The sequence below is a fragment of the Colius striatus genome, chromosome 2 (assembly GCF_028858725.1).
Source record: "Colius striatus isolate bColStr4 chromosome 2, bColStr4.1.hap1, whole genome shotgun sequence".
Taxonomy (NCBI): Eukaryota; Metazoa; Chordata; class Aves; order Coliiformes; family Coliidae; genus Colius; species Colius striatus.
In genome coordinates this window covers 12562666-12589981 of record NC_084760.1, presented here as the reverse complement: position 1 = coordinate 12589981, position 27316 = coordinate 12562666, and the positions used below count along the sequence as shown (strand labels likewise).

Here is a 27316-nt window from a genome sequence, read left to right as displayed (position 1 = left end):
AAACCGTGACACCATGATTGGTCTATATGGTCTGTATGGTCTATGTTAGAAACCAGAGTCGATGCCTCTTCATCTTTGAGCTCTTTGCAGTCTGGGAACCCTAATGGATCTGTACATTCTCACCATGTAAATTGGTCATTACTTTAGGGAAACTTACCGTGTGTTTCGGAAGCTGGCAGTAGGTCCAAGCTCTGTCTTGGCCGCGGGCCTGTAACGGCAGCCTTGGCCATGCCATCGGCAGTCTATGAATTCCAGGCTTGTAGGTCACAAAGCACAAACCTCGGCTGCATTAGCTGGACAAGCAGACAGTAATGGATTACTAGCCTCTGTTTTGATTAACTACTAGCAGGAAGACAAAGATTTGTGGATCAGTTTAAATAATTGTCAACTTTTTTAGCTATTTGTGTCAAGTTAAAAAGAAATTGGATTTCTTTTGCATTCCTTGCTGATAATCAACATACTCATCTATTACAGAGCTACTTATGTTTTTTCATTTATCATTTCAAAAGTTTTCATTAAAAATCTTTCTCCAGTGGCCTTCCTAAGCGATGGAATAAGAATGATGTTTTATCTTTGATCTATATACATGGGAGCCAATGTTCAGCTAGGATTCTCTGCTATAAAATTGCAATACTGTGATATATTTGTTATACTTACAGTAGCCTTATGAATCTTAACAAAATGTGTGTGAGGCTGACTGCCTTATTACCAGTAGTTGAGAAGTCTTATTCATACTTTGGGCTGTTGAGCTCTGTGTGATGAAGTAATGGTTTTTCATGTCACTTGTTTGTCTTTGCATCTTAACTGATAAATGAGTTTCAGTCAGCTTCTGGCAGTATGGTGTAGACATCATGATAGAATAGATTTGAAGGCTTTCTCTCTTTTTCCTTCTCTGGGGATTTAGTGCTGTTGAAAACCACATCAAATATGTTGGTTTATTTCCTTTTAATTCAGATTATTTAATACTTTTTCTTCAATGTTAATAATTATTTTTGCTGCTGAGTTGGAGCTTTAAATAGTGCATACTATTACTAGCTTTTCTTGCTCCTAGGAGAAGGTAATTCTTCCTGGGAAACTGCTGTTATAATTTGCAAACTAGATCATGGTCATTAGGAAGTTACAAGGCTTTCTAATGTCCAGACTATTAGAACACATCCTATTAAAAATCCTTCTGTACCTTCTCTTGGCATCCTCGTGAAAAAAAGTTACTTGAGGATCTATTTGGTTTTTCCAGAGATCCCTCAACTCCAATAAGGCTCTGGCATGTCTGGAAGTTGAGAACATAATAACTACATTTCTTAATATTTTCAGTATAACACATGCACAAACAATTAATTGCATCTGGGATGTGTAATCCTATGAATCTACACGTGTAAGTAAATGTAATCTCCAGTGATTTATCTGCCAGGTTATGTTATGTATTTCTCTGTGGGAAACACTGAAGAGAAATCTGGGATCTTACTTCTGTCTCTATGCTTGTGATGTTCCGTACCAAGAATGCTGCAATGCAATTTCATTTGTTATTGAAACATTAAAAGGAAAGTAGAACTAATGTGCTGGGGAAGGCAGCCTCCCTCAGGTTTAACAGTGTCCAAGCACAAATTCATTAAAGCTGATCTAAAAATGAAAAACAAAAATGTTTTTCAAGGCATTTATTGTAACTTTTCCAAGTAGATTTTTTTTTTAAGCTTCCATATTCTGATTGCTGTTCAGTAAAGGCATGTCTCTATTAATGTTCACTTTTATACAGTGGTGAAATAATTTCATACATGCTTATTGCAAAATGGGATACAATACAGAACAATTTCAGTACTTTTGCTGGATTCTTCATTTTGTAATCAGTGGGACAGGGTCTTCTTGGAGGCCTGTATCTAGTGGAATGCCTCAGGGTTCAGTGCTGGGACCAGTACTGTTCAATAAATTCATTAATGACTTTGATGAGGGAGCAGAGGGCACTGTCAGCAAGTTTGCTGATGACACTAAATTTGGGGGAGTGGCTGACACACCAGAAGGCTGTGCTGCTATTCAACCAGACCTGGACAGACTGGAGAGATGGGCAGTGAGAAATCTAATGAAATTCAACAAGGGCAAGTGTAGAGTCTGTAATCAGGAGAAGAATGACCCCATGTACCAGTACAGACTGGGGAATGAACTCTTAGAGAGTAGTGTAGGGGAAAGGGACCTGGAGATCCTGGTGGGCAGCAGGGTGAGCATGAGCCAGCAATGTGGCCTCATGGCCAAGAAGGCCAATGGCATCCTAGGGTGGATTAGAAGGGCTGTGGGCAGTAAGTCGAAAGAGGTTCTACTCCCCCTCTACTCTGCCCTCGTGAGACCACATCTGGAATATTGTGTCCAGTTCTGGGCCCCTCAGTTCAAGAGGGACAGGGAGCTGCTTGAGGGAGTTCAGTGCAGGGCCACCAAGGTGATGAAGGGAGTGGAGCATCTCCCTTGTGATGAAAGGCTGAGGGAACTGGGTCTCCTTAGCTTAGAGGAGACTGAGGGGTGATCTCATTAATGTTTACAAATATGTAAAGGGTGAATGTCAGGAGGATGGAGCCAGACTGTTCTCAATGATATCCAATGATAGGACAAGTGTCAATGGGTATAAGCTGGAACACAAGAGGTTCCAAAGAAATACAAGGAAGAATTTCTTCACTATGAGGGTGAGGGAGCACTGGCACAGGCTGCCCTGATGGGTTGTGGAGTCTCCTCTCTGGGGACATTCAAAACCCACCTGGATGAGTTCCTGTGTGACGTACTCTGGGTCATCCTGCTCTGGGAGGGGGGGTTGGACTGGATGATCTTTTGAGGTCCCTTCCAACCCTTAAGATTCTCTGATTTTGAAAAGCTATTTTTTCAGTTATGCAGGAAGTCTCTAAAGGGTATGATCAAAAGTGTGGAAAAACTTAAAGTGAATGTGAACATAAAAAAACCCTTTTCTGTAAGAGATGGAAAATCTTTTTATTCTGATAACAAGATTTTTTAAAAAGAAAATAGGCAACTTACCATTGTGGCACAGGAACAGCCATTTATTATGAAATTCTGGTTCAGATCATTTATTTAAGTGTGGTTGCTGTGTTAGTCAAGCAGCTGGTTACACTGAAAGTAGCATTGTTCCTATGTGTGCAGAGTAATGGTGTAAAATGCAGTTCACTATCAAACCTGTTTTGATTTAAATCTACTTTCCCCTAAGTAAGGGCACAGTATGTTATTGGTAGTGTCAGCACTTAGATTTCAAAGTGCTTGGAAGTGCCAGACTTGTGCAGTTTCCTTCTGTCATCAGTGCCTGTAGGAGGGGAGAAAGCGGCCAACATGATGAATTGAGAGTTGAACAGAAAAGTGATTACAGAAACTCTTGGATAAAGACTGTGATCAGGGAGGTTGAAAATAATTTGCTCAGCTGCTTCACTGCAAAAATGCTGGGCTGCAGTTCAGAAAACCTTCAGAGTGCAATCTAAAAGCAAAGGCATTAGGTTTTCTTTTTTACATTTCATTATCTGGGCAATCATGCAGTTAGCCTTTTGCTCTGACACAGCGTCTGTTGTTGTCCTTGTGAATGACACCGATATAAAGCATTTCTGACAATGAAAGTGGGGTGGAAAAGTATAGTCAATATTGGATTCTGGTAGGGCTCATTTAGTAGTCTTTTCTCTAATGACAGTGGCGTGCCATAACCTGTGTCTCAGCTGCCTTCCGGATGGAGCACTGCTGAAGCTTTCTGTGTGTGAATTGTGGTCTTTTGTCTCTGATCACTTAATTTGTCTTTGAGGTGGTGTTTGCAGCTTTATGCTAACTGTTCACTGCTGCAGGACAAATTGGATTATCTCCTTCAACTGGCTAACCCTATGGCCTCTTCAGTGTTTGAGGAGATGCCAGGGATGAGCTGGGAACAGGAGGTTTTGGGTAGCGTAGGACCTCTCCCTTCTGGGAGCAACCCGCGTTGCATCAGCTGAACACAGCTGTGAAAGTGCATAGTGACCCTTGACACAAAGAGGAGCCGTTCTCTCTAAGTGCATGATCTCTTAGATCTCGATGATCTAAGATGATCTAAGATGGCCACAAAAGTTTCCATTTTCATTTAACTTGAGATAGGTGATATCTACAGTATCTCTTAGTGCCCTCAGAAGTATATTTGGACTTCAGAGATCAGCAAGCAACAACTTCTGGTTGTGGATGTAAAGAAAGATCATTTTTATCGATGCCAGTCTCCTAAGCCACACCATGTGTTTTGAAAATGCATTTTTAAAAGTACTCTACATGAGTTGCAGAATATGCATCTGTTTACAAAATTTTAATCTGAAGAAGTGTAAAGACTGGGGTTTTGGAAGACAGAACAGAGTGGGGCTGCTAGGGAAATGGAGGCCACAATCGAGCCCTTAGAGAAATGCAACAAGTGTCTGGTTGTGAGAAGACAAAATATATCATACTTTCAAAAGGCCATCCTTCTCTCTAGGTAATCCTAATGAAAAGAAACCACTCCACCTTTTTAAAAGATGATAAAATGGTAGGATTCTGTGCTGGCCAGTTAGTTACACTGGTATAACCACATTTTTTCTCCAGCTTTGTGCCAACATTTTCCATTAAGTTTAAAGATGGAGAAGCCTGTTACCTGATGTCATGCTGTGTTCATTTGGACTGTAAATGCTCTTCTGAGTGTTGGGATTTTGTTATCCTGGAGGTTGAATGCTTGCCTTGTTTGATCTAACAGGGAATAACGATTTATAATATATTTTAAAAATGAAATAAATATTTTACAGAAGAGCATTGATATCTGAATATAATCAGTAACAATGTCCACTGTGCTCTATAGAGTGAGGAACAGTTACTTTCAAAGCTTTTAACTGATTCACTATTTTACATCCAGGAAATAAGATTAAATTTCCATAGGAAGATATAGAAAGTAAATAAGATAACCATTCTAGGACACCACAAATGTGGGAAGTTTCTTTTTCCATCATGGACTATGACTTTGTTCCAAGTTATATGGACTGGAACATTTTTAGATGCTAATGCATATTTAAAAGTTTTGTTTAAAAAAAATCACAACTATTGCTGTTTTTAGTGACTGTCATCTGTAAGATAAGAACAACCATATCATAATTAAAATGAAGGAGATATACAGAGACCCAGTATGTTTGCTGAACCAAAGTATCTCTTGACCAGGAATTTATTAGTTTGGTACTGTAGGGATCAGTTTTTATAACAAAAAAATCCCTATAGTGAATTAATTAGGAAGAATGATCTGTAAAAGTAAGAACAAATTAACAAGGAAGAGGCAGCTAGGTAAAAATAACTTGGAAATATATGATCAACAACTCAACATTGTTTGAGAACGCTTTAATAGTGCTGACAAAACAAATCAAGGTAGTTTGAGAGGTAAGGCATTAGTGCTGCACTGATTTTTAATTATATGGCATAGAAGGGCTGTGTTAGTGAATGGAAATAGTACAGTCCTGAGGTCATGCAGAATTGGGTTTTTTAACCTGTTTCTTATACTTCTGTCAAAGATAGGGAGCACATTTAAAACCATTACTGATGTCAGAGGTAACAAGCAGCTGGTGGAATAGATTAAATAGACAGTCTCTAATACAGGATAGGCTCATTAACTGAGTTGGGTTCAGGCCCACAATATATTTTTCAGCATATCCAAGTATAATTTTGCATAACAAAACAATAAATGCACATTATATTTCCATCTTTATTGCAGGAAGCAATTATCCTTTAAGGACAAAATCCTCTTTCCCAAGAGCAGGGAATCGCAGTCATCAGTTGAAGCTGGACTCGTGTTGTTATGCTTTGGCCAAAAAGCCTCATACATCTAAGAGCTGCGGCACTGAGCTTATACTATCTCCATATTTGGCGTTGTTCTGAAAAAGTCTGGAATGCTGTTTCCAGATGGGTGTACTTTGGGAAGGATATTGAAAGCTGGAGGTGATTCAGAGTAGGGTTGTAAGGATGATGAAGGAATTGGAAATGTGTTGTATGGTGAAAGATTTAGTGCTCAGCCTGCTTAGTTTAGGAAAAGTGTGGTTAAGAGATCATTTAATCACAATCTTAACATATTCATGTGGGGAGCAGAAATGAGATAATAGCTTCTCCATCTAGCAAACAGAAGTAAAATAAGAACGAACAGCTTGGAGTTGAAGTCAGCCAAATTAGTTTCGAAATAAGGTGCAAAATTTTAATGGGGAAGGCAGTTAAACGTTGGAACAACTTAGCAATAGCTACATGTGATGCATTTTCAGACACTGGAAACACCATAATTAAGATTGCATGTCTTTCTGAAACACTCACTGTACTTTGGAAACTAGTGTTAATGGGATGTAGAAATTGATGCAGGAGAGCCTCTAATATTGGGAATTGCAATACTCAGTTGCAATTAAACACAGGACTGGGTTTGCAATGCCAAATGGCGATTAATTTCTGCTCATTTTGATTCTGATTTAACCATTAGGAGAAATTTTAAGGTATTTCTACATGGCAATACACTACAGATATCTATGCTGACCCTGACCAAACTAGGATGGGTACTAAAAGCACAAAATACTATGCTACTAGGAGTGATACATAGTGCTTTTTAGCACGGCTGTGATCACAGCTGCTTGCTTGCTCTTAAGTTCCTACAGACAAAGAATCCTTGAAGCCCTTGGGAATCAAATGCAAAGGTTTCTTTTATAGGAGTAGCAGGTTTTCAAAATGAGATTTTTCCCATTTTTTTTTTCTTTACTGTTAACATGAGTTCAATTTGAGAATAGATAAATTCATGTAAGAAACATTATCAGTTACTAAGAGCAAGAAACCCTATTGGGCTTGGGAAACCTGTGATGTGAAAATAGTTAGAGGCTGAGAAATAGCGAAGGAACAAGTTAAAGGCCCTATTCTTACTCTTTCCTAAACATCACATTATCTCCACTGTGGAGACAGAATACTGGACTGCTGGTCTGATCCCATGTGGAATTTCTTCTATGCATTCTAACAAGTGCCTGTTTCATACTATTAAAGTCTGAGAAACTAAATCTGTAACTTTAATGGTGGATTGTAAGATTTCAAAGTGTGAATCTCTCAGAACAAATAAATACAAAAGAATCTTTGTTTAAAATAGAAGTAAGAAGATTCTCAAAAAAGTCGTTTAAACTGATTAGTTTTATCAGTTTTACCAGGGCAACTTAAAACTGATTGTATCGGTTTTGTTATATCAACTTAAAACTGGAGTGTACATTTTGTTCATTGAACTGTTGTTTTGGTGACTTGGACAGATTTATAGTGCAATTAATGTCTCTGCTCTTTAGATATGAGCTTGCAGTGCTGGCAAAAGAAGTTAAAGAAGTCAGCCTGCATAACTGAGGATTATTTTCCAACTGTTGAAATGCCTTTTCCTGCCTTGTTTAGCTACAAATGTTGTCAAACCTCTTCATAGTACAGTATATAGATTATCTTGTTTATATGCCTGTGACTTGCCAGTATGTCTCTGGATGACCTGCTTGGAGCCATTGATTGAGTCATTGCTAGGAAAGCAATAGAATTAGAAAAGTATTTAAATCAGAAGGAAAAGTGTATAACTAAGACATTGCATTAATATATTCCATTATGTAGTCAAGACAGAGCCGTCTGACTGGATAACGTGCTGGTGTAAACATTAAATTCAAGATAACGGCATTAAGTCTGACCTGATAGCTAGCGCTGTCTTGGGCTTTTCCATGTGATGCCTAATGGTATGCCAGCAGTACTCTATGTACTTATCTTAAAAATCAGGCTGTAACTGTTCTTGAGAGATTAACATACATTAATCTGATTTTTTCCTGATGTGCATTTCTAGAAGCTCATTTCTAGAAATTTTCTGTGCACCTTATGAAATGATAAAATGTTTATTATGAGAAGTTGAGACTTTGCTGCCATATTTCTAGGCAGTTTAGCATGTAATTTCAATAAATATTTGGATGTGGAAAAGCTTTATACTCCTGTCAACTTAAAAATATTTTGCTTTCATTGTTTTGTTTCACAATGAACACAATATGTTTTGTGATGAAAAGATGCTTAGGTCACCTTCTGTATATGTTGTGCTGCATAATAATTTATAAAGTAAATTACCGAAAAATTGCACAAACACTGAGGTTTGAAATTAGAAACTTTTGACTGTAATTGCCGTGTAAAACTTAAATAAGCAGCATTGTTTTCTTGATTATTTAACAGTTTTACATTCTGAATAGCTGTGATTCCTGACTTCACCTAAGATTTGGTTGTGCAGATATATATATGTGTCAGTGAAAGATTTCTTTAAATGTGCACCTTTCAGTATTTTCAAGATCCAAGTTTTTACTGACCTCTTGTTAAAATCCTTATTCTCCTTCAGAAATGTTGCAGTTTTCATTGATAAGGTGAATTCATGTTCAGTTGAAACAAATGTTCTTGATATTTGCTTAAAGTGGAAAACCATCTTATTAACTGCTAAATTTAGACTCTTAGGACAATTTGTCTTTCAGTGAAAATGCAAGAGGAGAAAAGTAGCTACATTCTAACAATGCTAATAATGTCACATATTTCATATATTCCAGAAGTAGTACAAGTAAGTAACTAAACGAGCAGTAGTTTGATTAATTTTTGGGGTTTTGTTTTTCCTTTTCAGTCGGTGGTGAAGACTGGACGATTGTTAATTAGCCATGAGGCTCCCTTGACAGGAGGATTTGCATCTGAAATCAGTTCCACAGTTCAGGTAAACAGGTTATTTGTATTTAAATGTTCTGCGTGGGTGAATATGTTTACCTTTTGACAGTATGTTTATTTCTACATTGAAAGTTGAGGTTTCAATATTTATGTCATCGTTTACAATCCTATTAAGTTTCAGTTTTGTGAATACTTGCATTACTTTATCCGAAGCAGATGAGAAACCATGTACCTACCAGGTGCTGCACATAGCATCTGCTAAGCTAGAAAATTGAGCTTTCACTGAAAAGAAGGGAGGGTGTGCTGTCAAATGCAAAGGAAAAATGTATAGTCTGTTTTTAATGTACTTCTTCTCTGTTTCTCAGATTTTTATCTCCAAAGCTTATTAAAAACACATTCTAGGAATGATGAAATCAGACACAGGAAAAGCACCCAGGTGCAGCACACAGAGCAATATAGCGTTAGACATAGCGTTCAGAGTCTGCGTTAGGAAAGCTGTGTGTGAAAGTGCTTCACAGATAGTTGCGGTAGTGCTCAGGAATGTGTAGAGCGTGTATGCACGGAACAGCTTTGAAAGGTTGAGACGTACATCACTATCACTTGTCTGGAGCATTAGGCTTTAACTTTTTTGAAAGTCTTTTTGAGCTTTCTGACATGTTTTATAGCTGTACTTACAGATTTACCTCTTAATGTGATTTCTTTCCCATGCACATAAGTGATACTGTTTTATAAAAAGAGCTAAACTAATTGTGTCCATCACTGCCTCATAACTATGTTCTGATTATTATGTTTATACAGTAATTAGATTACAGGACTAGAGAGAAACAAGATTCTAAAATTAACACAATACAAACCATACAGGCAGTAGTTAAAGCTTGGGAATTAGCCTTTTTGTAAGAAGGGAGTTAATTGTTCTGGTAATCAAATTTTGAATTAAACATAAATAAGGAGTTGGAAAACTATGTTTCTTGGTCTTTTTGATACAATTTCTTTTAAAGAGAAATTGTATTGATTTTAATATAATTATATTAAGATCATTATTTTTTTACCAAAATTTTGTCTCTGTTAAGAACTAAATATTTATCATCCTTTTAAGTGATTAGTATATGACCTCCCTTCTGTTATAGATAGCCTCTCTGATTAAAATAAGTCTACTAAACTCAGAAGGTACTGTCAACTATGAGTGGTGAAAGTGATGATTTTACTTAAATTCTTACAAAAACAGGAAATACAGACAGAGCCTGTCTTTTAGAGTATTGTGTTACTATTAACGATTAAGGAGGAAACTCTTTTAAGCCCTGCAGCAGTCTCAGTTTTCAGGCATAAGAAACGAAATCATATTTGTTGGAGAAAAATCAGTGAGTTGAAAAGAAAAAAGATATTACTAAACATTATTGGAAGAGCATAGGGCACTCAGTATATTTCTGAAACTACAAAGTGAGTTTTTAATCCCCTCAGACCTCCACTAACAAAGATACTTATCTAATTGATCCATCTTGGAGCTGCTTGTAATATTAGAGATGTATCTTACCAAATATCACTTAGAAAAAATTGAAAATGCTTTAATAAATATCTATTTATTTCTATCAATATTGAAATCAAATATTTATTTCATGATGGGAGCTTATACATTTATTTTCGTCTTTCTTATGGACCTAGGATTTGTATCTTGAGAAATATTAATGTCACACATGCTACCTCAGAATAAATTGGAATATAACTCTTTGGCATTGAATTTATCCATGGTGTGTTTTTCATATGAATGGGTTGACTTGCATCTGTGTTATAACCATATTGTTATTACTCTTTATATCCATTCTGGCAAGATTTTTATCATCCATACTAAAATTTTGATACCAGCTGTTTTAAGAATATTCATACTGCAAAGGAGATTAGAATAATATTTACAAGGCATTATAACTTTTTAAAGAACAGTATTGTTTAGGTGTAACAAAGACACAGCTTTTTTTTATTCAAACACTTGATCTCTAAATAATCAAGTTAAGTCCATATGTCTAATATCACTGTGCTGTAAAAATAAAACCAAAAAGTTAAATTCTCTTTTGTTGGATACAATGCGTTCTGAGAATGCCAAAAATTGGGGGGATTGCAGTTGGCTCTAGTTTCCTCTTACACATGGAAGTAATAAGACCTCAATAAAGTGTGTCCAGTTGGATTAGGTGGTTAGTTTCCATATTGTTATTCCATCCTTGCTGTGCGATATCTCACACTAGAAACAAGGTGAATAAAATGACATAGGTTGCTTTAAAAGTTAACTGTCATAAACACTTCATGGAGATGTGTACTTCAAGGAAAAGTGTAGGAATGGAAGTGGCTTTCACTCATGAACTATAGAATAAAACTGTATTCAACAGTTTTCTTTTTGCATATGAAAGATTAAAAGCAGAGTTTGGAGAGCATACTAAGTAAGCTTTATTCTTTGTAAATGCAGAATATTTGAAGGGACACATTATTGCATTAAGTGGTCATTTACTATGATTTCTCAAACACATTAAGAACAGGATGAAGTGAACTTAAAACTCTACATGATGTGACTTTGCCCTTTGTACTGATGTTTCCTGTGATATGAATGAGTATTTTGAAGTGAGCAACAGATGATAGGATAAATTCAATACAGGTACAGTTAATACTTCAGGTTGATTATATTCTGTATAAAAGCATGCAAAACTGAGATGTTCATCAGAGAAGGCATGAAACTTTTATATAAGGCATATGGTTGGAGCATAGTTTGAGAAACCTTGGAGAAAGGACTCACTGAGATTTCCATTCTAAAATAACAAGGCATAGAGTGTGGAATTCATTGGTACATTAATCACTTGTAATATAAATGAATGTAATGAATGTAAATCTAGTATTTGTGTCCCTCTTAAAGAAACAAAAGTGGGGGAAAAAAAGGAAAAAAAAAGAGAAACAGGATGTTTTCAAAGAGAGATGAGAGGGAGGAAAAAGGGAAACAGGAGCAGATTAAGTTGCATGGTAAGACTCATCTCCACACACATAGACATATGCAAAGGAGCTCAGAGGCACAGCACAGGAAGGGGAACCCCAATAACCCAGTCTGGGAAATGCCAGCTCCTGCCAGGGCTGTCCCCCAGCCTCAGCCCTGTGGACTGGGATGGGGACACCCAGCACCAAGAGTCAGATACACTGGACCATTCTGAGGGGAATTATGTAGAACAGGAACCAAAGGTGGGGAGAGGTAGAGACCAAGGTGTTTTGTGGAGGAATATGTATGGGAAAATTGAGAGAAGGGAGTAAAAATGGGCTGGCTGCATATAAACAGACTGTTTGGTATGACTGAGCAAGGTGTGTGCCTGATCAGCATCATGTGTCCTGTCTTCTAATTCTCCATTTCTGTTTTCCTGGGTGAGACTGTTCTCTCTGTGTGCACACAGAGGCCTAAGTGCCAGCCACTCCAGTCAGAGCTTGGGTCATGAGGACTAGTATGCCTGGGGTATTAGACTGGCAGCTGGTAAGTATGAGGTTGTTGACCACCAGCAAATATTGAGCTGGACTAGCTAGATTAAATGAGTCAAGTGTGTATACCTCTACACGTGTGTGTGTGTATGAGTCAACTGGAGAAGCTGGCTAGTGTAGGAACCAGGATGTTCAGTTCAGCTCCTGGAGAAGTCATGTGGTCAACTGAGAGACCCATTAGCATGTGTCTAACAATGAATGAGACAGCAAGAGTGATCATGGAAGTATTGTAGAGAGTGATCGTGTCCCCCCTCTTCTCCAACTGCTCTTATACATTGCACTCTTCACCAGCTTTGTTGCCCATCTCTGGAGACTCTCCAGCATCCACCTCAATGTCTCTCTTGTAGTGACATGCTGAAAATTGGACATAGTATTCAAGGTGCAGCCTCATCGATGCCAAGTATAGAGGGTCAATCACTTCCCCATTCTTGCTGGTCACACTATTACTGATCCAGGCCAGGATGCCGTTGGCCTTCTTGGCCACCTGGGCACACTGCTGGCTCATGTTCAGCTGGCTGTTGACTAACACCTCCAGGTCCTTTCCCTTTGGTCAGCTTTCCAGCCACTCTACCCCAAGCCTATAGCATTGCCTGGGGTTGTTGCGACTCAGATGCAGGACCTGGCACATCAAGGACCCAGGGTTAGTTACTGAACAGACTGGGATGTCAAAGCAGTTACTACAGGGATCTGCAGAGTGTCTGTCTTTGTGTGGTGGTGTGTAAGTTGGGGTGAATGTCTGTCCCAGAAGCTGGAGCGAAACTGTGAAAAAGGCCGCCTGTGTACAGATGAAAGCAACTATAGAGACTGAGAGTCTTGGTCTTAAGAATTTATATCAGGGTAATTCAAGTGCATGTTGTATTATTCTACCTTTCACTCTGGTTAATCTTGTAATTGAGTTATTTTAATTAATATGTAATATTTCACCTTTTTAAGTATCTACTGTTCCAGAACTGCTTATAGGTGAAGTGTTTCTGTAATTAAAGCAGTGTTTTTGAAATTAGGCTAAGCTCTAATCCATGTCTGTCTTTCAGTAGTGCCCCTGTGGTAAAAAGCTACCCTACAGAGCAGCAACTTCCAATCCCACTTCTTTTTTATCATTCTAGTCTTATCAACAAAATGAAGATGATGGTGTGAAACAATTTCAGAAAGAAGTGCAGGACTTAGTAGGGAACTATGAAGTGAGAGGTCCTATAAGGGAAAATGAACTCATAACTAATCCTTGATTTTGGAAGTCTTCTGTACTTGCAGTGGTTATGGGTTGGCTGTATGTGGCTTTGGTGGGTACAAGCACCTCTCTACCATTCCCTCTCCTTCACTGGACAGGAGAGGGAAAATGTAATGAAAGATTCATGGATTGAGACAAGGACAGGGAGATCACTCAGCAGTTACTGTTATGAGCAATAAAAACAAACATGAGAAATAAAACCAAATCTTGACTTTCCCTCCACCCCTCTATTCTTCCCAATAATTTCTACCTCCTACCCTCCCTGTGTCACAAGGACAGAGAACGAGTATTGCAGTCAGTTCATCACATGTTTTCTCTGCTGCTTCTTAGTCCTCAGTGGGAGGACTCTTCATGCTCTTCTCCTGCTCAAGCATGGGGCCCCTCCCTGCTTCTGAATGGAGCACTCTTGTTGCGCTTGCAGTGTAACAAGGTAAGGAATCCAAACCTAAAGCCATAACCCTGCAGTAACCCAACATCATCTTTGAAAGAGTGCTGTAGATGATAAAGGTTTTGATTTCAACAATGAGTTGTTACTGAAAGACTCATCTAGAAGTAATTAATTCAAAGGTGATGTTTTTTTTTTTCCAAGAAGTCATTACCCTCATCTCTCTGTATAATCTCTTTGACTCTGGGATGCAATATATTAGAAAGTTAGACTTATGCTAAATGTCTTAAGAATTCTTATGTAGTGTAAGCAATGTAACAGCTTTGAAGAGAATTCTCAAATCCTGTTTCAAGAAGGACTTAAACCCTTTTTTCTTTCCTCTAAAAGTCGGTGCCCTTTCAATATGAAGTTCCAAATACTAACAATATGCACAAGCAATTTTATTAGAGATTTTCTGAAGTTTGGATGTGGCTGCAAGTTTCATGGCAATGCTGTCTGATATTTCGTTAAACTTTTGAATTATACAGTTTAGATAGAAAATTCCTGTAAGACTGAAATAAATAGCTTTTATTCTTAAAATGGAATTTTTCATAGTCACTAACGTGCAGTATTTGAAATTTGCTGTTTTTCTGGAGCTTTTGTTTGAATAAGCACACTGTTTTGAACATTAGAGGCTATTCTGCTTCATTTCTGGCACATATGGGTACAATAAATAGCAACTGCTTGACCGTGAGGTTTTGTCAGCACTGAATTGGCCTAGTACCATATGTAATGTTCTTTCTTGTCACCTTTCTTGTCCTTCATTATCCAAACTCTTTTACAAAAAAACTATACTACTATTCTGAGAAGTGAAAGCAATTTGGTGCAGAATGTATTTAGAAATTTGAAATGGAGGGGAAGAGAATTTCTGGGGAAATTTGTAGGTTGTTGCTGAAGATATGTACCTGTTGGGAAAGGATTAGAATGTGTGTACTGACTAGTGCCTTGATTTTTCATTTCCTGTTTTTTTAGGGCTTGTACATCAAATGTACTGCACCATTCCTCCTTTCTGTGGAACCATTTGTGGGAAGATTGTGTTATTATTACAATAATATGGTGGTTACTATTTTCTGATAGGACTGAAATAAATGTAGAGAACTAGCACATACTGCCTGGCATTAATCTTGCAAATGCAGAACAAGTATGTCACAGGAAGGTCTCCATGGTTTCTATGTGTTCTCTGCAAATAATTTGAGCTAAAATGTTGAAAAAATAGAAAATTATTTTCTAATTTAGAATGTTTTCAAATGAAGGCATTTTAAATTTCGTTGAGGAATTCTGAGCTTTGTGTACATCAACATTATTGCAAAGTACACCATGAAAATGTATGCAGTTATTAAAATACAGTAAACGCACGTGACTAAAGAAAGGTGTTACCTGGCCTAGTAAAGATTTTGGGTGTCTATAAAATGTCAAGCCAGCACAGTGTTTTTGGTAGAGGGTTGCACAGATGTAAAAAGGAACATATTTTCTTCATTCTTGCAAGTGTGGAGCAATTCAGTTCAGTTGTGGTTTTCTCTCTTAGTACTGCAATTTCTTTTCTTATTGCCTGGTTACTTAGTCCCTGGGCACTTGGCTGCATCTTGTGAGGATCTGAGGAACAGGGGATGTTGTGTCAGCTACCAAAGAAATGTACAGGTGAACAGTGATTAATCCTCAGGAGTCCTTCCAGAGGACTCTGCTTCTCAGAGTAGCAGTGGAACTTGAGTCTTACAAAAGACTGACATTAATCAGGGTATAAGTCCCAACAAATTCAATGAAATAACCTGTTTCTGAGGACTAAGTTATATGATCTTATCTTTCTTCAATTCTGTAACTAACAAATGGATATAATAACCTTTGTCTATTTGGACTGGTAGTGCTTTAGATTTCCTCCCGCTGCTGCAAAATAAGACCTAATTTCCAGTAAGTGGTGTAATTTCCTGCTGGTGTGTGACATTAAGGAAAACTATTAGACAAGCTATTTTTTGTGAGAGGCATTTTAGGGAAAGGAAAAGTGAATATATCTAGGAATACTTTTCAAAGATAGTAGTTTCAGAGCAATATTCTAAAGCAGATTACCAAAGAAAGAATTTGCCAAAGCAAAACCCCCCAAGATTGAACAATAAAAAAAATAATCAATGGTTTCAACAGAAAGAAGATGTAAAGTAAAACAGCTCAAAGTCTGATATTAGTCAGGAACCATCTTCAATAACTATTATTTTACAGAGTAGTAACAAAAAAAAGTCCCCAAAACCAGCATACCTTTCAAAAGAAATGCTTCTTTCAGAATGTTTAAACCGAGTCATTTTTCATACTATTGAGTTATGTATCTTAGAAACTGGGATGTTGAAACATTCCAAGCAGTCCTTTTTTCAGTTTTCTCATGAGCTGAAGTTATTCCCAATGAAACTGTGACAGTCCTCCATGGCTCTTTGTGGTGGTTTGAGGAAGTGATTGTAATGCAGTACTCAAAAATATTTGTGAGACCATGCTTGACTTTTAGATTATACATCTCTGTCTGTACTTGATGCAATAGGAACAAATTAGTAACTTGAAGTAGCTTGTGGGGTTTATTTTGAAGTTATAGCAAGTAACATCAAATCTTGTGCTGGTGCCATTTAAAATCTAATTTTAATGATCAGGCTGTAAAACTGTATGGATGTCTGTCTTTATTGAAAGCAGTGCTTCCACTGTAGTTGTTTTTATTTTGAAGTTATAGCAAGTAGCATCAAATCTTGTGCTGGTGCCATTTAAAATCTAATTTTAATGATCAGGCTGTAAAACTGTATGGATGTCTGTCTTTATTGAAAGCAGTGCTTCCACTGTAGTTGTTCTTTGCTTATTTTTAAATGATTTCACATGTGTTGAAACAAATTGCCTTTTGAAGTGGCCATTGAGAAATAATGGAATATGTAGATCTTAAGTTGAAAGAGTTTGAGGTACAAATTGTTAGAACTACTTACTAAAGAAATTAAGGAGTTTTGAAATAATTATCTGTTCAGTTGGAGAAATAATAGAAGATGACCCATACATGTCTTTTTCAATTGATTAGAAAGATAATTGAGTACAGCTACACTGGACAGCTTTTCATAGCACACAGACTTTTTTCACTGAGTGCCTTTTCATGGAATGGCTAAACAAGAGTCAATGTCTCCCAGTGTAACACAGATACCTAAAAAAGACAGATACACAGATACTCAGTGTAACACAGATACCTAAAAAAAAAACAGGCACACTAAAACGTGCATGTACAGGATTATAGTCACTCATCTGACATAAGAAAATTATTGAACCTCAACTGATGTTTTTTAACATTGCTTTGACACAGTCATATTAAACAGCAAAATTGGAAGAGGTGAAATCTTGGCACAATGTAGGCCTTCATTTACTATCCTCTTTAACTTTGCACTTTCAGCCTATCTAACAGGACTCGCAAGCTATAAAAGCCTGGTTTTATAAATCACAACATCAATTCCTGTCACTAGAAGTATAATCTAGGAAATGTTGTTATGGAATATAAAGAAAAGGTGGAATAAACACAGGAAAGTAAATTCAAGGGCAGCATAAAAGGTATAGTGATATCATAGAAAAAGAGCAATGACTTGAAGGAAAATAAGAGCAAAACTTAAAGAAATAAGCCAGAATAATGGAAAAGTATAATGTTATTTCCTGAGTAAGGAGTTGGGAGTAGTAAAGGAAGTATCAGCAATGTACAATGACTTAAGTCAAAAGTGTATGTGAAAGGTACATGAAGATGTTCCTTGTGCTTATAAAATATGAAAATCTGCAGTTCAGCAAAGCCACAATTTATGATGCAGCATGAAGTCCTGAATAGTATTGAATGTCATCAGCATATTTTGGTAAGCAATGTAGAAACAAAAATGTTACAAACCCAACATTTCTCAAGGGAAATAAAGCTGTATTATTCATCAATAAAAACTGAAGTTTGTGTACTGCAAGCAGTCTTTAAAAAGTAAATTTCACTAGCAAGACTGAAAAGTTCACTAAAATTAATATAAAAATTATCTTTCAGATTAGGAATTTGAGTTATGACTTTAAGGTGAATCTTTTACACTAATTACCAAACTATTCTGTATCTTAAAGAGCTTTCTGAAGAGCTGCTTACAGCAATAAACACTTGACTTTCTGTTTCCTTTTGTAAATAGTGAAACAAGTTTTGTGCCTTGTACTCCACTGTATGTCCCTTTCTAGACCTCCATCCCTCATTTCTCCAGTGCTTGCAGAGCATCTGGGGCTTGCAGAGCCAGCTGTAGGGATTTGATGCTTATGTTTATCTGGCAGAAGTGGTATTTTTCTGAACCTGAATCCCTTTTACAAGGAACCCAAAATCTAACAAGCAATGCCTGTTCAGAATCTGGTGCCTGTACTTTTGCCACACTAACTTTTCTAAGGTCAAAGTTGTTCTAGATGTTATAACAAAATCTCTTATAAGATATTCCACTCACTGCATGAAGTACCTTAATTTTCATCATGTCTCATGTTATATCTATGACCCATACCAAAATCTTCTTTTATAACTGTAAGAAATACAGCATGAGATGAATGTACTTCTGTGAAATTTTGTTTCATGTTATCATGTCATAAAGTCCAATTTATTTGTGAGGTTATACATGCTTATTTTATTTTTGATGGTCATAGGAACAAAGTTATCTAAAATGCAAACAGAAAATCATCATAATAGTTGCATGTGTTATCATTTCGGGCTACAAGGGAGTGTTGTGTTCCTCTAGGTTGGAATCAATTCAGTTTTGAGAAGAGACAAATGATTGAATGGTTTGAATATATCCAAATATTAAATGGGACACACAGTGACCTGTCTGTACTGTGTAAAACTCCCTAAACAAGCAAACAACCCCCAAATCCTAAAATAACATTCAAGTTGGAAACTGAAGTGCTCAGAGATTGTGGTGGACTTTTATAAAATGTGCCCCAAAATGCACTCTCTAAAGTTGTAAACACAGAGTGTTTACATGTCCAATTAGTCCAGCCTCTAGACACAACAACAATCAAAATGTCTTATTCATCTGCAGCTCAACTTGAAGCCTCTTCAGCTTCTGTGAAACGTTTCATGAAAAGGTCCATGTGGGACTGGTCACATGTGTGAAGAGGTGTCCTGAGTGTAGGGTTGCTCATACACACTGGCTGTTCTACTTTTTGGGGACAGTCTCATTCGCTGCATGAGAGGGAACCCAAATCAATGCCCTGGCTGCCCTGCCTGCAGGCAGTGTTTCAACCAGCTACTTGTGGCACATCCTTCTGATGGTAAATGATTCCCCCAACCTTGAATCCCACTGGTGCTGATTTGAATTCATACACAGAGAGAGTTTGCCCCAACTGCTTTGAGTCTGTTGTGTCTGAAGTTATGGGTTGGAGCAAGCTTTTCCCATGCATCATGGGAATATCCTCACTGTTGGCTGCAGCCAAAGCTATTTCTGTTTTCTTCCTCCTCTAGAGAGGTAGAGGCAAGAATGAGAGAGGTATTTGAGAGTTTCCACAGGGACTGAGAGGGACAGTAAGCGCTGCCTCATTAGAAGTCTTTAGTAAGTGAGACAGCAAGGCCACCAGTCATGTTTTGAGGAGCCGTTCCCAATGTATGAGAATAAATGCCTGCCCTCTTGGAGTAATGCTACACATGCTAACTTTGCTGCTATGGGGTCTGAGTTCACAGATGGAAAGGGTGGGTAGGAAAACAGCTGGGTGCCAATAAACAACTCATGGTGGATGGAGCGGGGAAAGCTCAAAACAGTGATCAAGTTGAAACTGCCTGCTTCTCCAGACAGACATTTGTGGTAGGAAGCACCTGGCAAGATCAGGCACAGTTTAGGAAAGCATTCAACTGAGAAAAAACACGTTTAAAGTTTAGCACTAACCTGGGTAGTTTCTGTAGAGAATGATTTTCAAGTAATATATTGAATAAATGTTTTTGGCACTGAAGCAAAATAACTCCAGTCTCATTTTCAATTGTGCTGAGTAATAGGCAGGGGCAGCATTTCTTCAAAATGCATCAAACCCCGTTTATCTTCTCCTGTCTCAACTGCTTGTCCTGCATTGATGGAGTAATTAAGTGTGCAGCCAAGTACTTGTTTCTTATGTAAATTTTTGAGAGGCACAAGGAGTTTATCCCAGGGCAATTGAAAGTAGAAAAGTGGCAAAATACACTGAGAATCACTGTGGTTCAGAGAAATCAGAAGTTTTGCCTACTTGAACAAGTTCAGTGTTGGATTCACCTTAATCAAGGCTATAGTGTTAGGTATGCTCAGAATGTTGAAATGTCGTGTTCTGATATATAATTTGGCATGCAAATACTCATATGCCTGAGGCTGAACTCCAGCATCACTGTCCTGCTGATGCATCCGTGTTCATTCATTGTGTTTTATAACTTTGAACAATGTGTTTGGCCTTCCATACACTAATTCTGAAAAAGACCAAAAACATGGGCACTGAAGCAGAATTTAAATTTTCTCTGCTGTGCACTACTGCTGTTAGGATGTTCATCTTTCAAGCTATTAGAGATGTCCTTCTAGGGGAAGGAAAAGTTTTATGTTTGTACTTACTCTAAGATACAGTTTACATTCACAATTTTAATTCAAAGTGCTTTGATGAGGGCCATATTGTGGTCTTACATTTCTGATAGATTATGGAACTGGTGGAAATAAGAAGATTTTACTCCAAATAAGAGAGAAAAAAGCCTTCCATCGACTGCATATCCCATGTTTTCTGGTCTGTGATGTGGTGATATTTTCTCATTTTTATCTCTAATACCATATTAGAGTTCAGTAACATCAGCATTTTTAACTGGTATGTAAGCATAACTTAGGATGATTTAGGAGGACATCACAACTTTGAAGTTTCCTACAGCAATTTTTGGTAAATGTTAAAGCTGAGCCAGCCTTTATATGATGCTGTGTGAAAAATTGCCAACTTGTTGCTTGAATTCAAGTTAATAGAAAAAGATCTCTTCCATTTTAGTAGGTTTTACAGTGCTTTGAAACTCTGACTCTAGTCTGGTAAAGATGATCTGTGTCAGGACTTCAGACAGAGGCAAGTCTGCAAAGTAATTATTAACTCAAGGATATTTAACTTCTGCTTGCAAACCTAACAATACTGTGTTTAGCTTGCCTTATTTTGCTTGGCATTATCTTTTCTTCTGCCTGAGTTATGGGTTGCTTTGGAACTCCAAGGAAGTAGAGCTCTGAACAGCAATGTGTGATGGCACGCCCAGGACTCCCCTGTAAAAGCGTGGTAACGACCTTTCTTCCAATTCCCAATGGTTTAGAGCTGTAAAAAAAACCTTCTTGGGTGGTTGAAGTCACTTGACTTTTGGCATCATTTCTCAAAACACTTCAATGAGGTGCTGGAATCTTTTATTAGGCACAGGTATAGCAGCTTAATACATACTAAGGCACCCTGGGAAGCCTGAGTAAAGAACAATGTGCAGTTTTTTAGTTGCACCGTATGTCAGGTTTACTTCTTTGGAGCAGACATACATTAGCTTGTTTTATTTACTTAAAAATTTACTCTAGTGGATTGGTTTGGGGTTGCAAAATGTTGATTCATGAAGGCATATTATTCTGTTTTTACCTGTCCTTTCATATTTTGATATGGCTGTTAGAAATGGTCTGGCTATAGACCGTCAGTTTGGAGCAACAGATACAGTTCAGAGTAGCATGACTGGAGAAGAGTGATTCATAGCATATAATGTATGTAGAATAGAGGAAAAGATGTAGTACAGTCCAAAAAAAAATCTCTATTTACATGTTAATGGCCCACTGAAGCTTTAAAAATAGTGTATATAAGAAACTTTTAAAATTGTTTTCTTACAGCTTTACTTTAATAAATACATAAAAGCAGAGGGGTTGGATGGGATGATCTTTCAAGGTCCTTTCCAACCCTTAAGATTCTGTGATTCTGTGAAAAGTCCTGTAAACCAGCATGTATTGATTAATGTTTTATGTACGTACCCAAAATCAAATTGTTTCAGTTCCGTTTTGAATGTATTCATAGGAGAGAATGTAAAACGAGCCTCTTGAACTCTTCTGCGCTTCTGTGTGCTTCCACAGGGCCGTGAATTTTATACTGTTGCTGTTGGCTATGTTAAGATCTTTAATACAGAAAGGAAAATGGAGGCTGCAGTTTTACTGCCTAAAAAAACTAGTCTAGCAGCTTCAGCTGCCTTCTTAAGAAGCAAACTGCCTGCTCTTCCTGGGAATGGCCACAGCTTGTCAGTGGCCAAGCATCATCCCGGATTAAAGTCTCCAGTTTGAACGTATGATTGTAGGGTAAGTTATAACAGTGCTGAGTTTCTGTGTGATAGTTTAGATAGGCACAGAGGAAGAAGTTTCAGAATGGTCTTTTTTTGTCCAATAGTAGTTTTGAGTGTAAGTGGATTCCTGTTCATCACTGTTGTGTAGGGATGTAGTTACAAAGCTACAATTAAAAAAAACTACAAAAGCAATTAAAAGCAATCAGGAATTCCTGAGTAGCAGATCTAGATGTGGAATTAGTTCCTGAGAAAAAGAAAATTGCTATTTTCAATCACTTACATGAGAAGAATAACAACACTGGGAGAGAGCTCTGCATATCCCTTTGTTCTTATGGCTGTATATACACAACGATGCTTTAGATGGCTACAAAAAGCCTGTTATATACTTTAACAGCAGCATAAGAGAAGGAACATGAGTAACTCTCCTAGTTGTAGATATGATTCATATGCAGTATATAGGCAGTGTCTGTGAGACTTTGTGTAGTCGTGCAGTTTGCTATCACAGTGGAATTTTGAAAGGCAGCACTATTGAAAGAGCAAGAGCAGTGCAGGCATCTGTCTGCATCCCGCTGGAAATGTCTGTTACAGTTACCGTGCTTAACGGTGAACATCCAAGCAGGAAACAAAGATATAGGCAGACGTAGCACAAATCATTCTACTGACAGTTATCTCACAGGGAACAAAAATCGATGAGGATTTCATGCTAGATGTGACTGAGTCAGGAAGGAAAGTCTGCTTCCACTGAACCAGACGCTGAAGCGGTCATTTTGTAAAACACCCTTTAAAACTGAAAAAGTTCCTCTGCAAAGAGCACAAAACATCTTTTATTCATCTATATGTGGAAGTTTCTGACTCTGGAAAAGTTGATCAGTGTAGCTGGAATTGTTCCTAAGATATTGGCTTAGAAATAATATTTTGTTCCCTATCATGATTGAATATAAGTGCCTTTTGTCTGTGTTAGTGCAAACGGAGTTCTGTTTGCCCAACTGCATTTTGCTGAAGCATTGAACATGCACAAATGACTAGCAGTGCAGTAACTGATGTCTGAGCAGTCTAGAAGTACCATTTAAAGAAAGGGCTCTGCTACATTTAAAGTATTGCAAATGATGAAGAAAGATAGATAAAAAGTGACTCTTTATTAAAGGTAGCATTAAAAAAAACCCTCTGAAACAGGGAGGTGGTAGGAAATACGGGCTGCTGAGATTTCATAGCCATTGTCTAGATGCTGCATCCTCTCCCTCCCCATGTGTCTCTGGCACCATGGGCTTGGCTTAAAGTCACCAACAGGGAAAACCTAGGCCCAGGCGATGAAGTCAGTGGAATTAAGACTTCAGTCCAAATGCCTCTTTTTAAAGTATTCCGTTTCTTTTACAAGTCAGCGCATGGCAGGGATGGTTGGCCCTATGTCTCACCTGTTAATTTTCTCTTCTTTAACTGATTGCACATGTGTAGAATTGGATAGCTTGAATTTGTTTCAGCAAGAACTATGGGCTTTGCTTCACTGTGCCTTCTTTTGTTCAACTGATGAATGCATACTGATAAAGAACCATGTGATAAGTAAATCCTTGAAAAGTGCAGTGGCTTTGGTCAAAGAAAATAACCAAGAGTGTACTCCACTGTTAACAGAGTTATGAATAATATTATTGATGTATTGATTATTGATGTATAAAACGTTAATGTCACCAGGTCTTCTAGAAAGGAAATGTCTCATGTTTTTTGCTCACTTTAATTTTGTTGATTTCAGCAGTTTTATATCAGAATCCTGTATGTCTTTGTACTTTATATTATGTAAATAGCCAGAGTTTATTGTGTATTAGGAGAGATAAATGAAGCTGTTAGCAGCCAGTTTAGCAGCCAGTTTAGCCAGCTGCTAAACTTGTAACTTGTATGCACTTATTTTAAGCTATGTTAGTCAAAATGTTGTGTATTTTTTGAGAGGAGTCAAGTTTCCTCAAGACAATGATTCATTTCAAAATTGTACCCATGCCACATCTACAGGTAAAACCAGCAGTAAAGAGGGAATCCCGGTTTTGCATTACATGCAGAAAGTTGGACACTTAGTATCCATTAGTGCTTAAAAAATGCAAGTTAACTCTTAGTGTGCCTTCCCTTACTGGAATTATGCAAGGTGGTGCATTTATAGATAGCACATAACCCTCTGGAAAATAGGTCATAGTTTTGATGTGTTTATGGGGAACTAGAAAAGCTAATGATTTTTTCAAACTTTGATCTTAAATGCCATTTGTTACACTATGCAGTTTTCTTCTTTTTTTCCAGTTCTTTCCCTATCTAGCTTTGTTTTAGAAGGGAGTCTGCTTTTCTTTTCCTTCTATGTTACATTAAGTTAAACTAAGAAGTATGTATTTGGTTACCAAAATATATGACATCACTTTCAAAAGCCCCGTCTATCCTGAAGCTTACTGAAACAGTCCTGCAGACTTCTTTGTTTTTGAACTTCTCATTCATGAAAACAGAGTGGTTATTGGTAGTTAAGCATCTCCCAGTTCTTAATTTAAAGATGGTAATCAATAATTCATCTGCTTAAGAAAAAGAGAGAAGGACATAATCACACTGATACTTTTTCATGGGAAAGTGTTGAAACAAAAAGAAAAGTAGTGTCATGAATTCATGCCAGTGATGTTAGTAACTGGTATTAATCTATCTGTAGTAAAGTTTCCTGTCCAAGGAACCACTGAGACCAACAAGTCATTAGTTAACTTCAGGAGAGACAGCATTTCAAAACTCTTTAAAAATGGTTTTCTAACTTAAATAATTAACAAGATGCCTTTTTGAGAGAAATCAGGTTTTTATTCAGTGTCTTTGCACTTAGAACTATGAGATTGAAAAGGAATTACATTTTGTGTGAATAAATGTCTCAATATCGTTTTAATTGAATGCTTTAAAAATACCACAGTTTTAAAAATGTTATTGAAAGATTCTCATAATAAGGGTTGTAGTTGTGGGAATATTCAATTTCTTCTAAGACAGCAGCACTTTCATGGTTAACAGTGGTGTGTTTCATGGTGTAGAAATTGAATCATCAAATTTGGCTTCCCAGGGACAGGTTGATACCTGGCTTGTACATATATTATGCTAATAGACACAGAATTCTCGTATGCTAATAGATGGAGATTTTCTTCTGAAATAAGAATAAAATTGTGGAATAAAAATGTATTTCCTCATCTGTGGGCTGAATTTGCCCCAGATCAAGCATTATTAATAGATGAGATGGCTTGTGAAAAAAGGTTGGCAAGAGTTACATGTTTCAGGCATCTTTCCGTACTAAATTCACAGTTTTCATGTGTCAGGGATGTGCACCTTTTAATGATTTAGCTTGTGGAAAGTTTTCTGATGTAATTTTGGTGTCCTATGGTTAACAACAATGCTTTTTCAGGAATCAATTTACTTAAAAGATGCAAATGTAGTAATCTCTACCATGCACATAGCATTTGTTGGACAGTGGAATATCCTCTATGGTAAAATAATGTTCTGTTAAATTCATCATATATTTTATATTCAATGTGTGTGAACAGTCTAATAAAATGTAAGAAGAAATAATTGAAGCTCCAATCTCACCCCATGGTGAGGCTATTGATTGTTCATCGCTTCTTCTGAACTCCACAGCTAAATACAGTCTGAATAATATAATAAAATTAGCTGCTAGGAATTGGACACCACATAGCAGTTTTAAAGTAGAATACAGAATTATAATGACACGCACTAGGGTTGTACTGCAAAAACTGTTGAAACTTTTGCAGCCAAGCAACATCATATTGCAAAAGTGAATTTCTGGGCTAAGTTGTGATAGTACAAGCTACCATTTGAATTAAAGAACAAAGAAAAATCTGCTCTTGAAGCTTGCATTCCAGTGCTAGTAACTGGCACTATGACCAGAATAAAAATCACTACACTGACTACAGCACGGTAGTTAAATAAAACTGCAGAATATCTTAGGTAAAACAGTTTTACAGTGTTAGGTAAAGGGGAGTTTTGGTTTGCTATTAAATTTAAGGGCTACACAGTTTTGGAATTATGTGGGTGGTTTTTGTTTAATCATCGCTTAAAATGTTCATTATGCTTGTGTTTTATACTAGTAAAAAATAAATCCTCCTCACTGACATGTAAAAATATTGTCTGCAAAGAAAAAAAGCTGTTGAGTTGCATATGACTTGATATTTTACTGTGAGATGTAGTTCTGCATAATATTAGTCCTACTCTGAATCGTTAGCTGGGAGTTCTGCTAAAAATACAGTAAAGATTACTTATAGATTTGGAAGTGATTCAGTGTTATCTGACTTGAAAAGCCGTTTGCGATATTAAAAAGTTGTTGCAAGTGTGAGATCTCAGTCTTCTATTTGCATGCTAACAGGTATTGTGCTGACCACAGTGGGGAGCCCAGCACTCACTGCCTTGTGAGCTGTCTGGCGCTAAAAAATAGGAGGGATGAGTGCTAATTATCAGACTTTGTGTTCTGCTTCTGCAATAGTTAAGGTTGAGTAGCACTGACAGACACATAAACAGTCACTGCAGTGTTTCAAAACAAGACTGAAGTAAATGATGAAATATGTAAGGGCTGATGTATAAGGTTACTTCTAGTCTTGACTGAATGTGACAATACTAATATCACAGCCTGGATCACAGTGAAAGTCAACACTTAAAATGCTGCTCTGAAGCAATCAGGGAGAAAGACTGAAGAGCTCTAAAAGTGTGGGATAACATTAGGGAAGGCTGTTGTTTCATGGCTTACTGGATGTACAGATTGTTTTACTGGTGTCAGGTTATTTGGTTGTGGTGACTGAATTAAACACACATACATTTCCTTATTACTTTCCCTGCCATTACAAGCAAAAGAAGAAAAGCCTCTTCAAATAGCTGTAAGTTTGTTCAGTGCGTGTTTAATATACCCATAGGGAATGATGTGAAGCATCTGCTTCCTGAGAGGGAAAGCACAAGTTGAGCAACTACAAATGAGAGGACAAAAAAGGTTATTCAAGGTATCAAAATACCCCAGACATTTCTTCTTTCAGAACTAGAATCTCCTCTGGTACAAATCCATCAGTTGGAATAGAGTCACACCGGATATTAAGCTTACAAATGCATTGACTTGAGTAGAGCATAGCAACACTAAACAAAACCCAAAGGTGGTTATCTTCTCTTTCCGTACCTTGATATCTATTGAGAGCCAGAAGGAAACCCTGTGGATTTCTTGAAGAACTGTCATTTACTCTCACTTCAAATGCCG

The 27316-nt window shown here is 37.3% G+C and overlaps 1 protein-coding gene across 1 annotated transcript in view; it reads left to right on the top strand.

The window, feature by feature from the left end:
• The window catches only part of BCKDHB (branched chain keto acid dehydrogenase E1 subunit beta), a 135816-nt gene that overhangs the window by 73244 nt on the left and 35256 nt on the right, over positions 1 to 27316 (top strand). Inside the window, exon 9 of the mRNA XM_061989932.1 lies at positions 8624 to 8710. Within this exon, the coding sequence (XP_061845916.1) occupies positions 8624 to 8710 (87 nt within the window). The remainder of the gene's footprint in view (positions 1 to 8623; positions 8711 to 27316) is intronic.